The sequence below is a fragment of the Pseudorca crassidens genome, chromosome 14 (genome assembly GCF_039906515.1).
Source record: "Pseudorca crassidens isolate mPseCra1 chromosome 14, mPseCra1.hap1, whole genome shotgun sequence".
NCBI classification, from domain to species: Eukaryota; Metazoa; Chordata; class Mammalia; order Artiodactyla; family Delphinidae; genus Pseudorca; species Pseudorca crassidens.
Genome location: NC_090309.1, coordinates 42,690,210 through 42,711,613, shown reverse-complemented (window position 1 = coordinate 42,711,613; position 21,404 = coordinate 42,690,210). Strand labels below are relative to the sequence as shown.

Sequence of the window (21,404 nt, the reverse complement as noted above, 5' to 3'; positions counted from 1 at the left end):
CATTTTCTGCCAAAGTTGTATATTGTGTGTTTGTTTTCAGTAATATTTTTGCCTCTCTTTTGTCAGAGACAAAATTTTGGAGAATTGACATTTTTAATGTTGAGTCTTCAATCTGCAAATAGAGTATCTCTCTCCATTTCTTTAGGTCTTCGATTTCTTTCATCAGCATTTTGGCTTTTGGCATATTGGTCCTGTACATGCACTTTTAGGTATATATGTAAGTTTTTCTTTTTCTTTTAAAATTTTTGATGCTATTAAAAATGGTATTGCTTTTGTAATTTTGGTTTCCAGTTGTACATTATTAGTATATAAAAATACAGTTGATTTTTGCTTGTTGACTATACGTCCCATCGTCTTGGTAAATTTACTTATTAGTCCTAGGATTTTTTTTTTTTCAGATTCTTTGGAATTTTCTATATAGATAATCTTGTCATCTTGTCATCTGCAAGTAGGGATCACTTTATTTCTTCCTTTCGAATCTGTGTACTTTTTGTTTCCTGACTCCTTGCACTGGCTAGGACTTCCAGCACTTTATTGAGTAGGAATGGTGAGAGTGGACGTCCTTGACTGTTCCCAGTTTAAGGGAGAAAGCATTCAGCCCTCATCACTTAGTATAATGTTAGCTATAGGTTGTTTGTAGTATTCTTTTTCAAATTGAGGAAGCACTCCTTACTATACTGAGAGTTTTTATCCTGAATGGGTATCGAATTTTGTCAAATACTTTTTCTGCATTAATTGATAGGATCATTTGGTTTTTCTTTTTTAGATTCTTAATATGGTGGATAACATTGATTTCTTTTTTTTTTTCTTTTGCATCAGCATTATGAGGGGAGGATATTGGTCTATAGTTTTCTTTTTCTTTCTTTCTTTCTTTTTCCCCCTACTGTCTTTGTTTGATTTTGGTTTTGGTTTTAGGATAATGCTGGTTTCATAAAATGAGTTGTGAATTATTCCCTCCTTTTTTGCTTTCTGGAAGTGAATATATAGAATTGATGTTACTTGTTTTTCATGTGTTTTGTAGAATTCTACAGTGAAGCCATCTGGGGTTAGAGATACCTTTTTCCAAAGGATGTTTGTTTGTTTGTTTAGAACTTGATTTCACCTGGGACTTGTTTGGTTATTTGCTTCATATCAGGTAACTTTTAGTAGTTTGTGAATTTTAAGCATTTCCATTCCATCTAAGTTGTCAAATTTCTATGTATAGAGTTGTTCATAGTATTAGTTTATTATACTTTTAATGTTAGCAGTTTCTGTAGTGATACTCCTTTTTCATTCCTTATATGGATCATTTTTCTCTTTTTTTGCTTTTCTTTTTTGTCAGTCTTGACAGTGGGTTTGTAAATTTTATTGATCATTTCAAAGAAACAGCTCTTGGTTTTGTGGATTTACTGTATTTTTCTGTTTTCAATCTCACCAGTTTGTTTTTTTTTTCTTTTTTGTCTCCTTCTTTCCATTTGTTTTGGGTTTAGTTTGCCCTTTTTTCCCCCTAATTCCCTTAGGTGGAAACTTACTTATTTGAATCTTTCTTCTTTTGTAGTATAAGTGTTCAGTGCTAAATTTGTTTCTAAGTCCTTCTCTGACAGAATCCCACAAATTCTGATATGTTTTAGTTGTCATATATTACATCTATATTAACTTAAATTCCCCCAGACCATATTATAATTTTTGCTTTAACCATCAAACACATTTTAACTGAAGGAAAGCGTAATCCATTACATTTTCCCAATATTTACCATTTTTTTCTCTTCTTTTATTCCTGATAGCTCACATTTCCTTGTATGATTTTCTTTTCTTTTCTGAATATTTCTTTAGCAATTCTTATATAGCAGATCTGCTGGCTATGGCTACTCTTAGTTATTCTTCACTGGAGAATGTCTTTATTTAGCTTTAATTCCAGAAGGATATTTTTGCTGGATATTGGATTGACTGTTCTTTTCAGCACTTCAAACACGTTGTGACTCTTCCCTCTGGTCTTCAGGGTTTCTGATGAGAAATCCACAGTAATTTGAGTCATTTTACCCTGTAGTTAATTTATTTTTTACTCCAGCGCCTTTCAAGATTTTTCTTTGTTTTCGCTTTCAGTAGTTTGATTATATGTGTCTGGGCATTGATTTCTTTGAGTTTATCCCCATGGGGATTCACTGAACTGTAGGTTTATGTATATATAAAATTTGGGACATTTCAGCCATTATTTATCAAATATTTTTTTCAGCACCACACTCTTACCTCTCTACCTCTGGAACTCCAATATCATGAGTGTTAAATGTTTTGTTATTGCCTACAGGATCCTGAGACTCTGTTCAATTTTTCCATACTCTATCTTGCTGTTTTTCAGCTTGGATACATTTTTATTGATCCATCCTAAAGTTTAGTGACTCTTTCATGTGTCATCTCTATAATCATACTGAGCCCAATCATGAATTAAAAAATTTTTTTTTGTCATTGTATTTTTCATTTCCAAAAGTGTCATTTAACTTTTTCTTTGTATATTCTGTGTCTTTGATGCATTGTCTGTCTTTCCATTTGTTCCAAAAGTGGAACATTTTTAAAATAGTTGCTTTGAAGGAACATTATTTGCTGGAACATTTTTTAAATAGTTGCTTTGAAGTCTTTATCAGATAGTTCCAAAATCTGTATAATTTTGGCATTGATGTCTTGAATTAGTGTGGTGATTTTCTTATAATTTATTAACTAAAGTCCATAGTTTACAGTAGGGTTCACTTATATAGTACAGTTTTATGAGTTTTGACCAATGCATGATGTCATGTATCCACCATTATAGTATCATACAGAGTAGTTTCACTGCCCTAAGTTTCTCCTGTGTACCACCTATTTATCCCTCTGCCCCCTGTTCCAGAATGGCATACAGTTGGAATCATACATTATGGAGTCATTTCAAACAGGCTTTTGTTTCCTTTGGGTATACCCAGAAGTGGAATTGCTAGATCACATGGTAGTTCTAGTTTTAATTTCCTGAAGAACCTCCATATTGTTTTCCATAATGGTTATACCAGTTTATATTCCTACCAATAGTGTACAAAGCATTTCCTTTTCTCCACATCCTCACCAGCATTTGTTACTTCTTGTCTATTTGATAATAGCCCTGCTAACAGGTGTGAGGTAATATTCACTGTGGTTTAATTTGCATTTCCCTGATGATTGGTGATGGTGAGCACTGTTTAATGCACCTGTTGGCCATTTGAATGTCTTCTTTGGAGAAAATCTATAAGAGCCTTTGGCCATTTTAAAATTTGGTTATTTGGGTTTTTTTGCTATTGAGTTGTATGATCCTAGTAAGTATATTTTGATATTGGATATGTGGTTTGCAGATATTTTCTCTCATTCCATAGGTTGCCTTCTCATTTTGTTGACGGTTTCCTTTGCTGTGCAGAAATTTTTAGTTTTTTAGTTAGTCCCACTTATGTATTTTTGCTTTTATTGCCTCTGTTTTTGGTGTTAAATCCAAAACAGTCATTACCAAGACAGATATGAAGGAGCCAACCCCCTGTGTTTTCTTCTGGATCTTTTATGGTTTTAGGTCTTACACTCAAGTCTTTAAATCCATTCTGAGTTGATTTTTGTGTACAGTATAACATAAGGGTCCAGTTTAATTCTTTTGCATGTGGCTATCTAGTGTTCCCAGCACCATTTATTGAAGAGCCTGTCCTTTCTACATTGTATATTCTTGACTCCTTTGTCAAAAATTAATTGACCATGAATTATTTCTGGACTCTCTATTCTGTACCATTGATTTACACTTCTGTTTTTATGCCAATACCATACTGTTTTGATTATTATAGCTTTGTAATACAGTTTGAAATCAGAGAGTGTGATGCCTCCAGCTTTGTTCTTCTTGCTCAGTATACTTTGCCTATTCAGGGTCTTTTGTGGTTCCATACAAATTTTAGGATTTTTAAGAAATTTCTGTGAAAGATGCCACTGGAATTTTGGTAGGTATTACATTGAATCTGTAGATTGCCCTGGGTAGTCTGAATGTTTTAACACTATTGATTCTTCTGATCCATGAGCACATAATATCTTCCCATTTATTCTGTCCTCTGCATTTCTTTCATCAATGTTTTCAGGTCTCTGGTGTACAGATCTTTCTCATCCTTGGTTAAATTTATTCCTAAGTAATGGGTTCTTTTTGATGGTACTATAAGTGGGATTGTTTTCTGAATTTTTCTTTATGATACCTCATCGTTAGTGTATGGAAACACAGTTGATTCTTGTATATTGATTTTGTATCCTGGAGTCTTAAGGATTTTCTCTATGGAATGTCATCTACAAACAGAGATAATTTTACATTCTTTCTTCCCAATTTGGATGCCTTTTATTTCTTTTTATTGCTTGATTTCTCTGGCTAGGACTTCCAGTACTATGTTGAATAAAAGTGGCGAGAGTGGGCATCCTTATCTTGTTCCTGATCTTAAAGGAAAAGCTTTCAGCTTTTCACTTTTGGGTGTGATGTTGGATGTGGGCTTCACATAATTAGCCTTTATTATGTTGAGGTATGTTCCTTCTATACCCAGTATTTGAGTTTTTGATCATGACAGCATTTTGAATTTTGTCAAATGCTTTTTCCGCATCTATTGATATGATCATATGATTTTTATCCTTCATTTTGTTAATGTAGTTTATCACGTTAATTGATTTGCATATGTTGAACCATCTTTGCATCCCAAAATAAATCCCACTTGATTGTGGTATATGATCCTTTAATGTACTGTTGAATTCAGTTTGCTAATTATTTGTTGAGTATTTTTGCATGTATCTTCATCAGGGATATTGGTGTGTAATTTTCTTTTCTAGTAGTGTCTTTGTCTGACTTGATCTTTTCAATTGTCTTTCTAGTCTCTATTTATTTCCATTCTGATCTTTATTTCCTTTTTCTAATTTTGAGCTTCCTTTTTTCTTTATCTAGTTCCTTGATATGTAAAGTTAGAATATATATTGGATTTTTCTTTTTTCTTAGTGTAGATGTTTATTGTTATAAAATTCCTTCTTAAAACTGTTTTTGCTGTAACCCGTAAGTAGTGATATGTTGTGTTTCCATTTTCATTTGTCTCAAGTTATTTCTTGATTTTAAAAAATTTCTTCTTTGAGGGCTTCCCTGGTGGCACAGTGGTTGAGAGTCCACCTGTTGGTGCAGGGGACATGGGTTCGTGCCCCAGTCCAGGAAGATCCCACATGCTGCGGAGCGGCTGGGCCCGTGAGCCATGGCTGCTGAGCCTGTGTGTCCAGAGCCTGTGCTCCGCAACAGGAGAGGCCACAGCAGAGAGAGGCCTGCGTACTGCAAAAAAAAAAAAAAATTTCTTCTTTGAGCCATTGGTTGTTCAGGAGTGTATTGTTCAATCTCCACACACTTATGCATTTTCCAGGTTTTCTCTTGTAATCGATATCTAGTTTTGTACCATTGTGGTCAGAAAAGATACTTGATATGATTTCAGTTTCTTAAATTTGTTAGGACTTGCTTTGTCACCTAGCATGATCTATCCTAAAAAACGTTCCATGTGTGCTTGAGAAGAATGTATTCTGCTGCTTTTGATGGACTGTTCTGTATATATCTGTTAGGTCCCTCTTATGTAACATGTAGTTTACATCCTTTATTTCCTCACTGATTTTCTAATCTGGATGATCTGTCCATTGTTGAAAGCAGTGTATTGAAGCCCTGTACTATTACTCTATTGCAGACTATTTCCCCCTTCAGATCTATTAATATTTGTTTTATATATTTAGGTGCACCTATCTTGGGTACATAGATATTTACAATTGTCATATCCTCTTGATGAACGGATCCCTTTATCATTATATAAGGATCCTCATTGTCTTTTATGTATCTTTTAAAATTAATTTTTATTGGAGTAGAGTTGCTTTACAATGTTGCATTAGTTTCTGCTGAACAGCAAAATGAATCAGCTATACGTATACATATATCCCCTCTTTTCTGGATTTCCTTCACATTTAGGTCACCACAGAGCATTGAGTAGAGTTCCCTGTGCTATACAGTAGGTTCTCATTAGTTATCTATTTTACACATAGTATCAATAGTGTATATATGTCAATCCCAGTCTCCCAGTTCCTTCCACACCCTCCCTTTCCCCCTTGGTATCCATACATTTGTTCTAGATTCCAAATATATGCATTAATAAACGATATTTTTCTCTTTCTGACTTACTTCACTCTGTGTGATAATCTCTAGGTCCATCCACCTCATTACAAATAACTCAATTTCGTTCCTTTTTATGGCTGAGTAATATTCCATTGTATATATGTGCCACATCTTCTTTATTCATTTATCTGTCAATGGACACTTAGGTTGCTTCCATGTCCTGTTTATTGTAAATAGTGCTGCAGTGAACATTGGGGTGCATGTGTCTTTTTGAATTATGGTTTTCACTGGATATATGCCCAGTAGTGGGATTGCTGGGTCATGTCTCCTGTTACAGTTTTTGGTTTAAAGTATATTTTGTCTGAGATAAGTGTAGCTTCCCCTACTTTCTTTTGGTTTCCATTTACATAGGACATCTTTTTCCATCCCTTCACTTTCAATCTTGTGTGTCTTTGAAGCAGAAACCAACCTCTTTTAGATGTCATATAGTTGGGTCTTATTCTTTTTCTCCATTTAACCACCCTTTTGGCAAATTTAGTTTATTTACATTTAAAGTAATTGTTGATAGGTGTGAACATACTGTTGCCATTTTGGTAATTGTTTTCTGGTTGATTTGTAGTTCCTTTGTTCCTTTCTTTTTCTCTTGCTCTCCTCCTTTATGATTTGATGATTTTTTCATAATGATGTGCATTGATTTCTTTATCACTTGTTTATCTAAAGTTTTTGTTTGGGGAATTACCGTAAAGCTTACATGAAGCATCTTATGCTTGTAACAGGCTGTTTTAAGCTGATAACTTAACTTTGAGTAACAAAAAACTCTACATTTTTATGCTCCCCCTCCACACATTTTATGTTTTTGTTGTCAAAATTTACATGTTTTTGTCCCATGTATTCATTAACAAATTATAATATAGTTTTTTCTAATACTTTTGTTTTTTAACCTTTATACTAGAGTTGTAAATGGTTTACCCACTACAATATTAGCATATTCTGAATTTAACTATATTTGCCAGCTAGTTTTATACTTTTATATATTTTCATTTTAATAATTGGCATCCTTTTGTTTCAGCTTAAGGACTCCCTTCTTAGCTAGTTTCTGAATCTCTTTCAGAGGGAGTTGCTGGGTTTGTGGCTGTATATTCGGTGGAGGGAAGTGCAGGAGCCTACTATGTCACCACTTTGGGTACTCCTCAGTTTTCTTAAAATGAAAATTTTAATGATATAAATTTCTTTCTAGATGCTACTTTCATTCATTAAATTATTCATCAAAATTTTAAAGAATGCCCACTAGGCCTTATAATAGGTGCTTGGGATACATCTAAATAAAACAAACTATTCTGTGTTTGTGAGGCTTACATTCTATCAGAGAAAAACAAGCAGTAAATTTGCACTTTAACTACATCCTAACTCGATTCAATATAATATTCTCAATATTATATAGTCCTGTGTATTTTCTAATTTTCATTGTGATTTCTTCTTTGGCCTAGGGACCAGGGATTATGGTCACAGAATGTAGCCTTAATAATCCTTGTTCTTTGATATTTGATGAAACCTGCTTTCTCAGTAAAAATATGGGCAGTTAAAACAATGTTTTATGTTGGGCTAAAAAGAAAATATATTCTTCTGTTGTTTTTTTTGTGGCCTTTAGATAAGCACTGTTAATTCTATTGTTTTAATTTGTTTTTGCTTATATATTATGGAATTGTATTAAAATCTTCCATGATCTTTTTCACTGTCATTTTTTTTTTCTTGGAATTCTGCTTGTTTTGGACATATATTATGAAGGCACATTATCAGGTGCTTTCAAGTTCATAATTTTTGTCTTTCTGTTGAATCGTTCCTTTTATGATTAGGGTGGACTAACTCTATGTCTAATAATTCTTCTTTCCTGAGACTTACATACTTTTGAAAATATATATTCCAGCTTTCTTTCAGCTAATTTTGGCTAATTAGTTTATTTTTTATCTTTTTATTTTGTTTCTCTGCACCACTAGGTTTTAGTATACATTTTTTTTTTAACAACCTTACAGTTTCTGTCCTTAGAGGGTGAGCTTAGTCTATTCAAATTTATTATGATTACTTGCATCTTTTTTCAAATCAAAGATGTTATTGATTATAGCATGCATCATTATTTTGTATATGTATGTTAAGTATCCATTACATGCTTAAAAATTCATAATTATCCTTCTCTTGAATTGTTTTGTTTTTTTGTGTTTATGTAAGACCTGCTTTATATGTAATACCTAATACTGCTCATTTAAACTATGACACGATACCTTTAAAATAATCTTACATATGGAACACAGTTGTTGCAGTCTGTGTAAGTCTTTGGTTGCCAGTGTCAGAAATTGAAATGAATTTAAGCAAAAGGGGGATTTATTAACTCTTGTAAGTGAGAAGTACAGGGCTTTTCTGGCTTTAGGTATGGGTAGCTTTAGGGCTTATGCAATGTCACTAGGACTCTTTCTCTCTCCCTGCCTTAACCCTACTTTCCTCAGTTCTGGATTTTATTATCAGGCTTTATTTTCCATTTACCGAAGGAAAGTGATCACTGCTATTTCTAGGATTTTGGTGTCCTTAAAGCTTATGGTCTATCTTGTGTTATGCAGCATTTTAATGTCAAATGCTAGGGAAGACTTTTATACCTAGTTGGGGCACTTTGCTTTTTCTGAACTGGTTATGGTGGCCTGTGGGCTTGTACATTCCAAAGTGCTATGCTTGGTCATGTGCTCAACTCTGGAATGTAAGGGAGGATACACTGTGATAGGCACCCCTACTAGGTCTACATGGATAGTGGGAGGTTTGGTTCCTCAAAGGAACAACCAGATGAGGTTACCAATGAATAGAAAAGAGATGCTAGAAAGGCAAATATCATGTAAATGTACAATGCATTCCTTATCAGGTCATCACACTTCTCATCAGAAATTTAAATGAGGATGTGAGACTACTATACTTTCAACACTATCACTGTCTATGATTGATCTTTCTTCTCAACTTCTAATAGATCAGTCAGCTGTAACCTACCAGACTAGATCCCTTTCCCTCCATGGTCAAGTCCTATCAGCTTCACTTTCTGAAATTTCTGGAATCTGCTCATTCTTTTAATCTGCCATTGATACTCTAATCCAATCTATAGTTCTCTCTTTAATCTATCAATATTAAATCCTTACTAATCTATCTATATCTACTCTGGTTCCCTTTCAGTCTTTTCTCCACATTGCAGTGTAGTGATCTGTTCAAGATGTAAATCTCATTATGTGTTTCCTGTTCCTCAACTATACCTCAAACTTTTATTTATTTATTCATTTTTTTCCTTTTTTTTTTGAGGTACGCGGGCCTCTCACCGCCATGGCCTCTCCTGCTGCAGAGCACAGGCTCTGGACGCGCAGGCTCAGCGGCCATGGCTCACGGACCCAGCCGCTCCGTGGCACGTGGGATTCTCCCAGACCGGGTCACGAACCCATGTCCCCCCCCTGCATCGGCAGGTGGACTCCCAACCACTGCGCCACCAGGGAAGCCCTACCTCAAACTTTTAAAATCTTTCGTGGAGAGAAATTCTTAGATAGATTTGCATCTGGCCCTTCATCACCTCTTCAGCTATTTTTGCACAAGCATTCCCTTTTGTATAATTAAATTGTACATTCTCATCATACTGTCCACCTCTCCTTTTAACACTTGTGATAATTACAGTTTTACATCCCATATGAGTATTTGATGAATATCTGAATTCTCCACTAGACTATGAAAGCAGATACCTTGTCTTTGTCTGTTTTCTGTCATTTAATTTCACTACCTAGAATGTGAAGGATTCTATTTATTTATAGTAGGAAATAAATATTTATTTAATTAATTAACTGATCGATTGCTGTAAAGAGACCTCCATGGTCACTAGGACAATTTATTTGTTCAAAATCCAGCTCCAAGAGCTTTCTGGTCAATTGATTTTGGATTTAGGCCCTCTAATATAATCTGACTTGGAAGTTTATAGAGAATATTGTGTAGCTATCAAATGACAAGTGTGGGGATGTTTCAAGTATCTGTCAACACATTCATGTAAAATCATATGAAAGGAAGATTCAGACTATAAAGCGGTAAAGATACACTGATTGAAATCAGCAAGGAGTAGAACATTGGACTGGTTGGATATCTTTTTTCCCCACTTGCAACATAATAAGTTACTTATCTAATTGAAACCCTCATTTTCCTTTTGTGCTTTTCTGTTTCTTACATTTTGTTGGGTTTAAAGATGTATTTGCTGTTTTGGATACTTGGTTTGAGAAAAGAAGCAGGGAGTTTCTACTGCGTTCTACCTCAGGAAGCAAAGACCATTGCCTAGAGTCAATATTGTACTGAGTAGACCAGGGTTAGGGCAGGACTATTTCTCTCCAGCCTTGGGTACCATAATGGTAAAAATAGTTTGCCATGGGGTGGGAGGACAGGCTCTTCTCATCCTTTCTTCTATACTAGGACTGGACCCCTTCTTCTTTTTATACTTTCTTTAGTTTTTTCCTTCTTAGGTATGGATAATCTACTCCCCCTGCGGTTCCCTTGGGACAGCTGCGTGGGTGAAAATGAAATGACTATATGAATAAAGAGGAAAAGAAAAATTTAATTAATATAAATAAGTTAGTTTCTTTTTTACTGTAAAGAGGTCTGGGTTCACAGTTTATATCTAATACCAACCAAAATTGAAGTATCAGTAATTTCTTTGACTAATAGCATTGCTAACATCAAAGTTTTTGGAGATTGCTTAAGAAAATTGTGCATGAGTTGGCTTAGCTGTGAAGTAGAATTTATATAGTTTAGTAAATTTATAACATACTTTTTACATCTATTAAGTGAATTAATAGAGAAAAGACAAGTTGATAGCGTTAGGAGCAAAGGAAAAATGTTAGGAGTAGTAATGAGAGGACATAGCATTTTGGTAAATATACTGAAAATATACCTGAAGAATTTGATCATAATCTAACTGACAGTTTTCAATACTAGTTTGACCTTTTTTCCCTTCACTTTCCTTTTTTAAAAAAAAAATTTTTTTATTGGAGTGTAGTTGCCTGACAATGTTGTGTTAGTTTCTGCTGTACAGTGAAGTGAATCAGCTATATGTATACATATATCCCCTCTTTTTTGGATTTCCTTCCCATTTTGGTTACCACAGAGCACTGAGTAGAATTCCCTGTGCTATATAGCAGGTTCTCATTAGTTATCTGTTTTATACCCAGTAGTGTATATATGTCAATTACAATCTTCCAGTTCATCCCACCTCCCCCTTTCCCCCTTGGTGATCATACATTTATTCTCTTGCTCTGTCTCTCTATTTCTGCTTTGCAAATAGGTTCATCTGTACCATTTTTCTAGATTCCACACATATGCATTAATATATATTTGTTTTTCCCTTTCTGACTTACTTCACTCTGTATGACAGTCTCTAGGTCCATCCACGTCTCTACAAATGGCCCAGTTTTGTTCCTTTTTATGGCTGATAGTCCACTGTTTATATCTTCTGTATCCATTTATCTGTCGATCGGCATTTAGGATGCTTCCATGTCCTGGCTATTGTAAATAGTGCTGCAGTGAACATTGGAGTGCATGTGTCTTTTTGAATTATGGTTTTCTCTGAGTATATGCCCAGTCGTAGGATTGCTGGGTCATCTGGTAGTTCTGTCTTTAGTTTTTTAAGGAACCTCCATACTGTTCTCCATAGTGGCTGTGTCTATTTACATTCCCACCAACAGTGCAAGAGAGTTCCCTTTTCTCCAGACCCTTTCCAGCATTTATTGTTTGTAGATTTTTTGATGATGGCCATTCTTGTGAGGTGATACCTCATTGTAGTTTTGATTTGTATTTCTCTAATAATTAGTGATGTTGAGCATCTTTTCATGTGTTTGTTGGCCATCTGTATGTTTTCTTTGGAGAAATGTCTATTTAGGTCTTTCACCCATTTTTTGATTGGGTTTTTTGTTTTTTTGATATTGAACTGCATGAGCTGTTTGTATATTTTGGAGATAAATCCCTTCTCAATTGCTTCATTTGCAAATATTTTCTCCCACTGTGAGGGTTGTCTTTTCGTCTTGTTTATGGTTTCCTTTGCTGTGCAAAAGCTTTTAAGTTTCATTAGGTCCCATTTGTTTATTTTTGTTTTTATTTTCATTGCTCTAGGAGGTGGGTCAAAAAAGATCTTGTTGTGATTTGTCATAGAGTGTTCTTATGTTTACCTCTAAGAGTTTTATACTGTCCATTCTTTCATTTAGGTCTCTAATCCATTTTGAGTTTATTTTTGCGTATTGTGTTGATTTCATTCTTTTACAGGTAGCTGTCCAGTTTTCCCAGCATCACTTATTGAAGAGACTCTCTTTTCTCCATTGTATATCCTTGTCTCCTTTGTCGTAGATTAGTAGAACATAGGTGCATGGGTTTATCTTCAGGCTTTCTATTCTGTTCCATTGATCTGTATTTCTTTCTTTGTGCCAGTACTATACTGTCTTGATTACTGTAGCTTTGTAGTATAGTTTGAAGTCAGGGAGTCTGATTACTCCAGCTCCGTTTTTCTTTCTCAAGATTGCTTTGGCTATTTGGGGTCTTCTGTGTTTCCATAGAAGTTGTACAATTTTTTTGTTTTAATTCTGTGAAAAATGCCATTGGTAATTTGATAGGGATTGCATTGAATGTGTAGATTGCCTTGGGTAGTATAGTCATTTTCACAATATTGATTCTTCCAATCCAAGAACATGGTATATCTCTCCATTTGTTTATGTCATCTTTGATTTCTTTCATCAGTGTCTTATAGTTTTCTGAGTACAGGTCTTTTACCACCTTATGTAGGTTTATTCATAGGTATTTTATTCTTTTTGTTGCTGTGGTAAATGGGAGTGTTTCCTTAATTTCTCTTTCTGATCTTCCATTGTTAGTGTACAGGAAGGAATGCAAGAGATTTTTGTGTATTAATTTTGTATTCTGCCACTTTACCACCAAATTAATTGATTAGCTTTAGTAGTTTTCTGGTGGCATCTTTAGGATTTTCTATGTATAGTATCATGTCATCTGCAAACAGTGACAGTTTTACTTCTTCTTTTCCAATTTGTATTCCTTTTACTTCTTTTTCTTCTCTGATTGCCATGGCTAGGACTTCCAAAACTATGTTGAATAATAGTGGCGAGAGTGGACATCCTTGTCTTGTTCCTGATTGTAGAGGAAATGCTTTCAGTTTTTCACCATTGAGAATGATGTTTGCTGTGGGTTTGTCATATATGGCCTTTATTATGTTGAGGTAGGTTCCCTCTCTGCCCACTTTCTGGAGAGTTTTTATCATAAATGGGTGTTGACTTCTGTTGAAAGCTTTTTCTGCATCTATTGAGATGATCATATAGTTTTCTTTAATTCGTTAATATGGTGTATCACGTTGATTAATTTGTGTATATTGAAGAATCCTTGCATCTCTGGGATAAATCCCACTTGATCATGGTGTGTGATCCTTTTAATGTGTTGTTGGATTCTGTTTGCTAGTATTTTGTTGAGGATTTTTGTGTCCATGTTCATCAGTGATATTGGTCTGTAATTTTACTTTTTTGTGATATCTTTGTCTGGTTTTGGTATCAGGGTGATGGTGGCCTTGTTAAATGAGCATGGGAGTGTTCCTTCCTCTGCAATTTTTTGGAAGAGTTTGAGAAGGATGGGTGTTAGCTCTTCTCTAAATGTTTGATAGAATTCACATGTGAAGCCATCTGGTCCTGGACTTCTGTTTGTTGGAAGATTTTTTATTGCAGTTTCAATTTCATTACTTGTAATTGGTCTGCTTATATTTTCTATTTCTTCCTGGTTCAGTCTTATAAGTTTGTACCTTTCTAAGAATTTGTCCATTTCTTCCAGGTTGTCCATTTTATTGGCATAGAGTTGCTTGTAGTAGTCTCTTAGGATGCTTTGTATTTCTGCGGTGTCAGTTGTAATTTCTCCTTTTTCATTTCTAACTTCATTGATTTGAGTCCTCTCCCTTTTTTACTTGATGAGTCTCGCTAAAGGTTTACCAATTTTGTTTATCTTCTCAAAGAAACAGCTTTTATTTTCATTGATTTATGCTATTGTTTTCTTCATTTCTATTTCATTTATTTCTGCTCTGATCTTTATCATTTCTTTCCTCTACTAACTTTGAGTTTTGTTTGTTCTTCTTTCTCTAGTTGCTTAGGTATAAGGTTAGGTTGTTTATTTGAGATTTTTCTTGTTTCTTGAGGTAGGAATGTATTGTTATAAACTTCCCTCTTAGAACTGCTTTTGCTGCATCCCATAGGTTTTGGGTTGTCGTGTTTTCATTGCCCTTTATTTCTATGTATTTTTTGGTTTCCTCTTCGATGTCTTCAGTGATCTTTTGGTTATTTCGCAGTGTATTGTCTAGCCTCCATGTGGTTGTGTTTTTTCCAGTTTTTTTTCCTGTAATTGATTTCTAATCTCATAGAGTTGTAGCATTGTGGTTGGAAAAGATGCTCCGTATGATTTAAATTTTCTTAAATTTACTGAGGCTTGATTTGTGACCCAAGAAGTGATCTGTCCTGGAGAGTGTTCCATGTGTGCTTGAGAAGAAAGTGTATTCTGCTGCTTTCGGGTGGAATGTCCTATAAATATCAATTATGTCTATCTGATCTATTGTGTCAATTAAAGCTTTGCTTCCTTATTAGCTTTCTGTCTGGATGATCTGTCCATTGGTGTAAATGGGGTGTTAAAGTTCCCCACTATTAATGTGTTACTGTCGATTTCCCCTTTTATGGCTGTTAGCATTTTCCTATGTATTGAGGAGCCCCTATGTTGGGTGCATAAATATTTACAATTATTATAGCTTCTTCTTGGATTGATCCCTGGATCATTGTGTAGTGTCCTTCCTTGTCTCTTGTAACAGTCTTTATTTTAAAGTCTAATTCATCTGATATGAGTATTGCTACTCTAGCTTTCTTTTGATTTCTTTTTGCATGGAATATCTTTTTCCATCCCCTCACTTTCAGTCTGTATGTGTCCCTAGGTCTGAAGTGGGTCTCTTGTAGATAGCATATATTTGGGTCTTGTTTTTGTATCCATTCAGCCAGCCTGTGTCTTTTGGTTGGAGCATTTAATCCATTTACATTTAAGGTAGTCATTGATATGTATGTTCCTATTACCATTTTCTTAATTGTTTTGCATTTGTTTTTGTAGGTCTTTTTCTTCCCTTGTGTTTCCTGCCTGGAGAAGTTCCTTTAGCATTTGCTGTAAAGCTAGTTTGGTGGTGCTGAATTCTCCTAGCTTTTGCTTAACTGTAAAGCTTTTGATTTCTCCATCAGCCTGAATGAGATCCTTGCTGGGTAGAGTAATCTTGGTTGTAGGTGTTTCCCTTTTAGCACTTTAAATATATCCTGCCCCTCCCTCCTGGCCTCCAGAGTTTCTGCTGATAAATCAGCTGATAACCTTATGGGGATTCCCTTGTATGTTCTTTGTTGCTTTTCCCTTGCTGCTTTTAATATTTTTTCTTTGAATTTAATTTTTGTTAGTTTGAATGATAGGTATCGTGGCATGTTTCTCCTTGGGTTCATCCTGTATGGAACTCTCTGTGCTTCCTGACTTGGGTGGCTATTTCCTTTCGCATATTAGGGAAGTTTTCGAGGATAATCTCTTCAAGTAGTTTCTCAGACCCTTTCTCTTTCTCTTCTTCTTCTGGGACACCTATCATTTGAATGTTGGTGTGTTTAATGTTGTCTGCAAGGTCTCTTAGACAGTCCTCATTTCTTTTCATTCTTTTATCTTTATTCTGCTCCTTAGCAAATATTTCCATCATTCTATCATCCAGCTCACTTATCTGTTCTTCTGCCTCAGTTATTCTGCTATTGGTTCCTTCTAGTGTAGTTTTCACTTGAGTTATTGTGTTGTTCATCTCTGTTTGTTCTTTAGTTCTTCTAGGTCCATGTTAAACATTTCTTGTATTTTCTCGATCCGTGCCTCCATTCTATTTCCCAGATTTTGGATCATCTTTACTATCATTACTCTGAATTCTTTTTTAGGGAGCTTGCCTATTTCCTCTTCATTTATTTTGTCTTATAGGTTTTTACCTTGCTCCTTCATCTGTAACGTATTTTTTTGTCATCTCATTTTTTTTGATGAGTATGGCTGTGTTCCTGTCTTGCTGGTTGTTTGGCCTGAGATGTCCAGCACTGGAGTTTGCAGGCAGTTGGGTGGTGCCAGGTCTTGGTGCCGAGATGAGGAACTCTGGGAGAGCTCACACTGATTAATATTCCCTGGGGCCTGAAGTTCTCTGTTAGTCCAGCAGCTTGAACTTGGCACTCCCATCACAGGAGCTCAGGCCCGACCCCTGGCCTGGTCATACAGGGGCACCTCCCATCCCCTTAGGTGTCAGTACTAGTGCCCAGTAGTTGCTCTGTGAGAATTGTTCTGATGCATACTTGTGTACTTGTGAGGAGATGCGAACTGCACGTTCTTCTACTCCGTCATCTTGACTCCGTTTCCCCTGGGTCATCCTGGGGAAGACGGATTGAAGCCAGGAGAAAGCTAGAGCATAGGAGACCTGTCAGAGGCTTGTTCGATGAAATCGGGTAAAGGATGGCGACATTCTGTACCTGGGCTTTACCCATGGTGGGGCAGAGGGCACCTTGGGCAGCCAAGGTGCGCTTCCACCTCTCACTGTTGATTATCCTTCCTGTAAGCACCTGGACATTTCTGCAAAATCGGCTCCTCAGACCAGCCAGATAGCTTCCATCAGCTCTTTCAAAGCTGGAGGAGGAACAGGTTGTGCAGGCTTTGGGTTCAGCTTGGCTAGTCTATCCCAAAAGGAATAGCATGTGTTTTGGCGAACACAAAGGGATGCTTTTCTCTTTCATAGTTATGACACTATGGTTATAAGGGACTTCATGTGTCTTCTACAATAGCAAAGAGAGGAACACACTATTTTCTTTCATTTCCAATATGCTAATTGGTACAAACTGCTCTCAAAGGTATCTGCATGCCAAACCGAGAGATTCTATCTGCATATTCCACTGAAGATTAAGTAGCCTGTTACAGATCCTTATTTCTTTGATGGTTGTTGAGCTGCACCCCACTGGCCTACAAGGCCTCTACTTGCCCAGCTTCAAGACTGGAGATAGAGCTCGGAGTTAGTGACAGAGACATTAGTGTTTGATGGATGGGGGAGCATACATGTCTGAATCAAGGTCCTGGAGCAACACCCCACAGTTTGTGGTGGACAGTGGACAGGACGTTGTGGCTGACTTTGCTGGGGGGATGGAGGGAATCCTTTCAGTTTCCTTTAAACATCATCCTGACAAACACTTAACACAGTGCCTTGCCTATTCTAGCTTCTTGGTAAATAAATATTGGTTAGTTGAATGAATAAAGGAATAAATGAATGAAGAGTAAATAGTTGAATGACAACATTCTAGACCTTCACAATATGAATAAATATACATATCAACTTCTCTTATCAAGATTTGAATACAAAGTAATCTTTTAATAATTTAGATAATGTAGATGAGATGATTGATTTGATTTAAGAATTTGAAGAGTGGAATTTTCTTAAGTTGGATTACTGTATCTAAAATGCAAATGGTAAGTAATAAAATGAAGTAAGATAACTTGAAATTGAAATGAGCTTATGTTATGAGATACATACTCTTTAATTTAGGAATAGTTGATTGCTAGGCTCAGGAGATGATTTTTTAAAGACTTTATTCTCTTTCTAACTTGATTTATTTAAGAATTTTGCCAAGTAGAAGTTGTTTTGAACTTTCTACTTAACGTGAATCAGTGTTCACTTCTGAATTATCATAGATTTTAATTTAGCAAAATTCAATCAATGGATTATAGTATATATCATTTATTGGGTTTAATGCTATATATCCAGCAAATAGGTTCCCCTACATTTGGATCTATGTGATTGATATAATCTATTGGTTTCCATGTTTGAATATTTGAGTATGGTTTATGGTAAAGAGTGTGGGCTGTGGTGTCACACTTGAGTTTCAATCCCCAATCTGCTGCTACTTAGTGAACAAATTATTCAACTTGTTAAACCTTAGAAGCATCTTGTATAAAATGGAGGTGATACCTACCATAAGAGGTTCTTAGTCCAGTGTCTGGGATATAGTAGGCATTCAGTAATTGGGAACAACTATTGTTTTCCTCATTCTCTTTTGTTCTGCAGCTTTCCCCGTAAATAACCCAGATAAAGATGCAAGACATGTAATAAAAGTGGTAAGTATTGCTCTTTAATTTGTGTTTCACATATATTTGACATTTTAATTTTCTGCTTTATTCATTTCATTTTTGTAAAAATGTTTCTCACCTTTAGTTTTCATAATTTTAATTAACAATACATCTAATATATATTTTCACATTATTAAAATGTAAAGACTGGAGAATTTTGTTCTTCTGCATTGACATTTATCATCCTTGTATCTTATCTAGCTCTCTATCTTCTGCCTTTCTTTTCCTCTCTGCTCTAGATGATAAAGTCCTTAAAGGCAGGAATGAGGTTTTATTTTTGTTTGTATCCCCTGTGGCTAGTACTATGAACAAAATATTGTAGACACTCAGTAAAGATTCATGTATGAATGAACCACCAGGGTAGTTTGCAGTGTATCCACCCTGTTATACATGTTAGTACACATTGAGTGTCTGTGTACGTGTACAGTTCTTAGTGTTTTTAGTAAGTTCTTTCCATAAGAAGACTACTTTCTCATGTCTAAGACTGTAGAGATAGCATTACAAAATGTTAAAAATGAGGTTCTTTGTTTATTTAGTGCTTTTTCTGAGATTTTTGTGATTCAAGTACTATTATATATTACATATGTATACTCATTTTCACAGTTGAAATACCAATTCCATCTTTAAAATTTTTTTCTAATAAAGTTAACTTTTCTTTTATAGGAATATCAAGAAAATGGCCCATTATTTTCAGAACTTAAATTTTATCAAAGAGCGGCCAAAAGAGACTGTAGTAAGTAAAATTAGCAAAGTAAGCTACTTCCATATATATGTTTGCTAAAGTGGCTGTTAATATTTTTGTCTTTTTCTGGCCTTATGGAAAATTCTTTTCAATTAGGAATTTTTATTGTAAAATGATAGTTAACTGTTATATAAAAACAAGACAGATGGTATACAAATCTTGATATTATATACATAATTGGTTATATATTTCAAGTAAAAGTTATTTCTTTTACTTTACATAAAATGCTGGATTGTTGACCTAAGCTACCAAGAGTTCTCTAGGTATAAAAGATAGTAAAATGAAATTGTTTCTTTCACAAAAAACCATTTGGATAAAAAGGATATAAGGAAAAGACAATAAAATGGGCAGTAGATTATAAAGAAAAGGAATGACCATAGAATAGATTCGGGCATAGTGTATGGAAATGATTAAACATTAAGATGATTTAGAAAATAAGTTAAAAATGTTAAATATTTGTATGTTGAGTAATTAATTGGAGCTGGATATCAGATGTAAGAACTACCAGTTAGAGGATTGGAATATGAAATAAATATGAGCAGAGCTAAGAAGAAAAAAAGCATGTTATAAATACTGTATGATATAGATGGACTAGTAAAGCTTGAAGGAAATTGATATGAGTATAATTAAGGTCCTTTACATTATGTTTAGGAAAGAGAATGATGAGTCTAACCTCAATAATTAACTTTGTTTTCTTTAACAACCTTCTGAGCATTAAGACTATAGTCGTTACTAACTGCTTAAACTATGTCAGAGTGACAAACAGAATCCATTAGACTTCATCGCTAATCAGTAGAGCTGTCTTAAACATTAAGCATATATGGTAGAAAAATGAAAAATTAAATAAGCTGCCTGATTAAGTGGATTTGATTTTTTTAAACAAAATTTAATCAAAACAGTTTCAGTGCAACAGTTTCAGAGTAAGATGATTTTTCTGCCCAACTTTTATTTATTTATTTTGACTACTGTGGCTTTAGACTTTTAGTAATATTGAAGAAAAAGCTGTCTTTCTACTGATCCTTTGGTGGTTAACATATTTTATATTCAAAAATGTAACAAACATGAAAGGGAATTAATTTTTTTAATGAATAGAAACATTTGTGTAAATGATATCAATGCATTTTATGACTATGCTATTTTTGTTTCTGTTTTTTATTGCATATTTTATTTTTTATATTAAAAAAAGTTTTTTGGAGTATAGTGGATTTACAATGTTGTGTTAGTTTCTGCTATACAGCAAAGTGAATCATATATACATATATATATTATATATATATATCTACTCTTTTTTAGATTCTTTTCCCATATAGGTCATTACAGAGTCTTGAGTAGAGTGACTGTGACTGTTTTTGTTTTGGTTATAACTGATTTAAAATTTTAAAATGTTAGAAATCCGTGTATGCTTTTATGTTAATTATAGTGATAAATAGAATTGGCAACTATTAGCTAGATATATTTGATTTTTAAAAAATGTTTTTAGGAAGGTCTAATTTCTATTTAAGTTAGCTAAATAAGTTTAAGCATCTACGCAAAAGTAAGAAATACCTTTCTAAAAAAGTATACCTTTTTTCCTGTGAAATTTGTCTTTGCAGTCAAAAAATGGATAGAACTCAAACAGCTTGATTATTTAGGAATTCCTCAGTTTTATGGATCTGGTATTGCTGAATTCAAGGGAAAAAGGTAAAATGGAATTATTATAATCAAATATTGTCCTGTAACTGTTTCTCATGTGGTCTATTAGTTATTTGTTGCTATATAACTAATGACCTAAAATGTGGTGGCTTATAATGACAAACTAATATTACCTTAGTTTCTGTGGGTCAGTTATCTATGTATAAATGGCTTCCCTAGATGGTTCTTGCTCAGGCCTTCTCATGAGGATATAGTCAGATGTCTTTGGGGCTGTAGTCTTCTCAAGGCTCGACTGGGGAAAGTTCTGCTTTCAAAATCACTCATGTGGCTATTGGCAGGCCTAAGAGGATCAGCTTTTAAATTCTCTCACGTGATTGTTGGCAGGCCTCACTTCCTCACCATGTAGGTCTCTCCAAAGGGTGCCTGAGTGTCATAAAGGCATGGCAGCTGGCTTGCAGTAATTGAAAGAGAGAGAGAAGGAGAAAGAGCACACACAAGAGCATGCCTCCAAAACGAAAGTCACAGTCCTTTTATAACCTAATTGTAGACGTGATAGCCCATCATTTCTATTGTGTTCTCTTTGCTAGAAGCAAGTCATTAAGTCTACCCCATAGTCAAGAGAGGAGATCTAATTAAGCTCCATCTCTTGAGAGGCACAACCAAAAATTTGTAGAAATGTTTTTAAACTCA

The 21,404-nt window shown here is 34.8% G+C and overlaps 1 protein-coding gene across 6 annotated transcripts in view; it reads left to right on the top strand.

Moving 5' to 3' along the window:
* Positions 1 to 21,404, top strand: part of VRK2 (VRK serine/threonine kinase 2) — a 96,989-nt gene that overhangs the window by 22,371 nt on the left and 53,214 nt on the right. For 4 of the 6 annotated variants that reach the window (XM_067704993.1, XM_067704992.1, XM_067704990.1 and 1 more), the window contains exons 3-6: positions 146 to 217; positions 18,279 to 18,328; positions 19,004 to 19,073; positions 20,675 to 20,762. In XM_067704993.1, the coding sequence (XP_067561094.1) occupies positions 146 to 217; positions 18,279 to 18,328; positions 19,004 to 19,073; positions 20,675 to 20,762 (280 nt within the window). The remainder of the gene's footprint in view (positions 1 to 145; positions 218 to 18,278; positions 18,329 to 19,003; positions 19,074 to 20,674; positions 20,763 to 21,404) is intronic. The other 2 variants (XM_067704995.1, XM_067704994.1) reach the window with 1 other exon arrangement.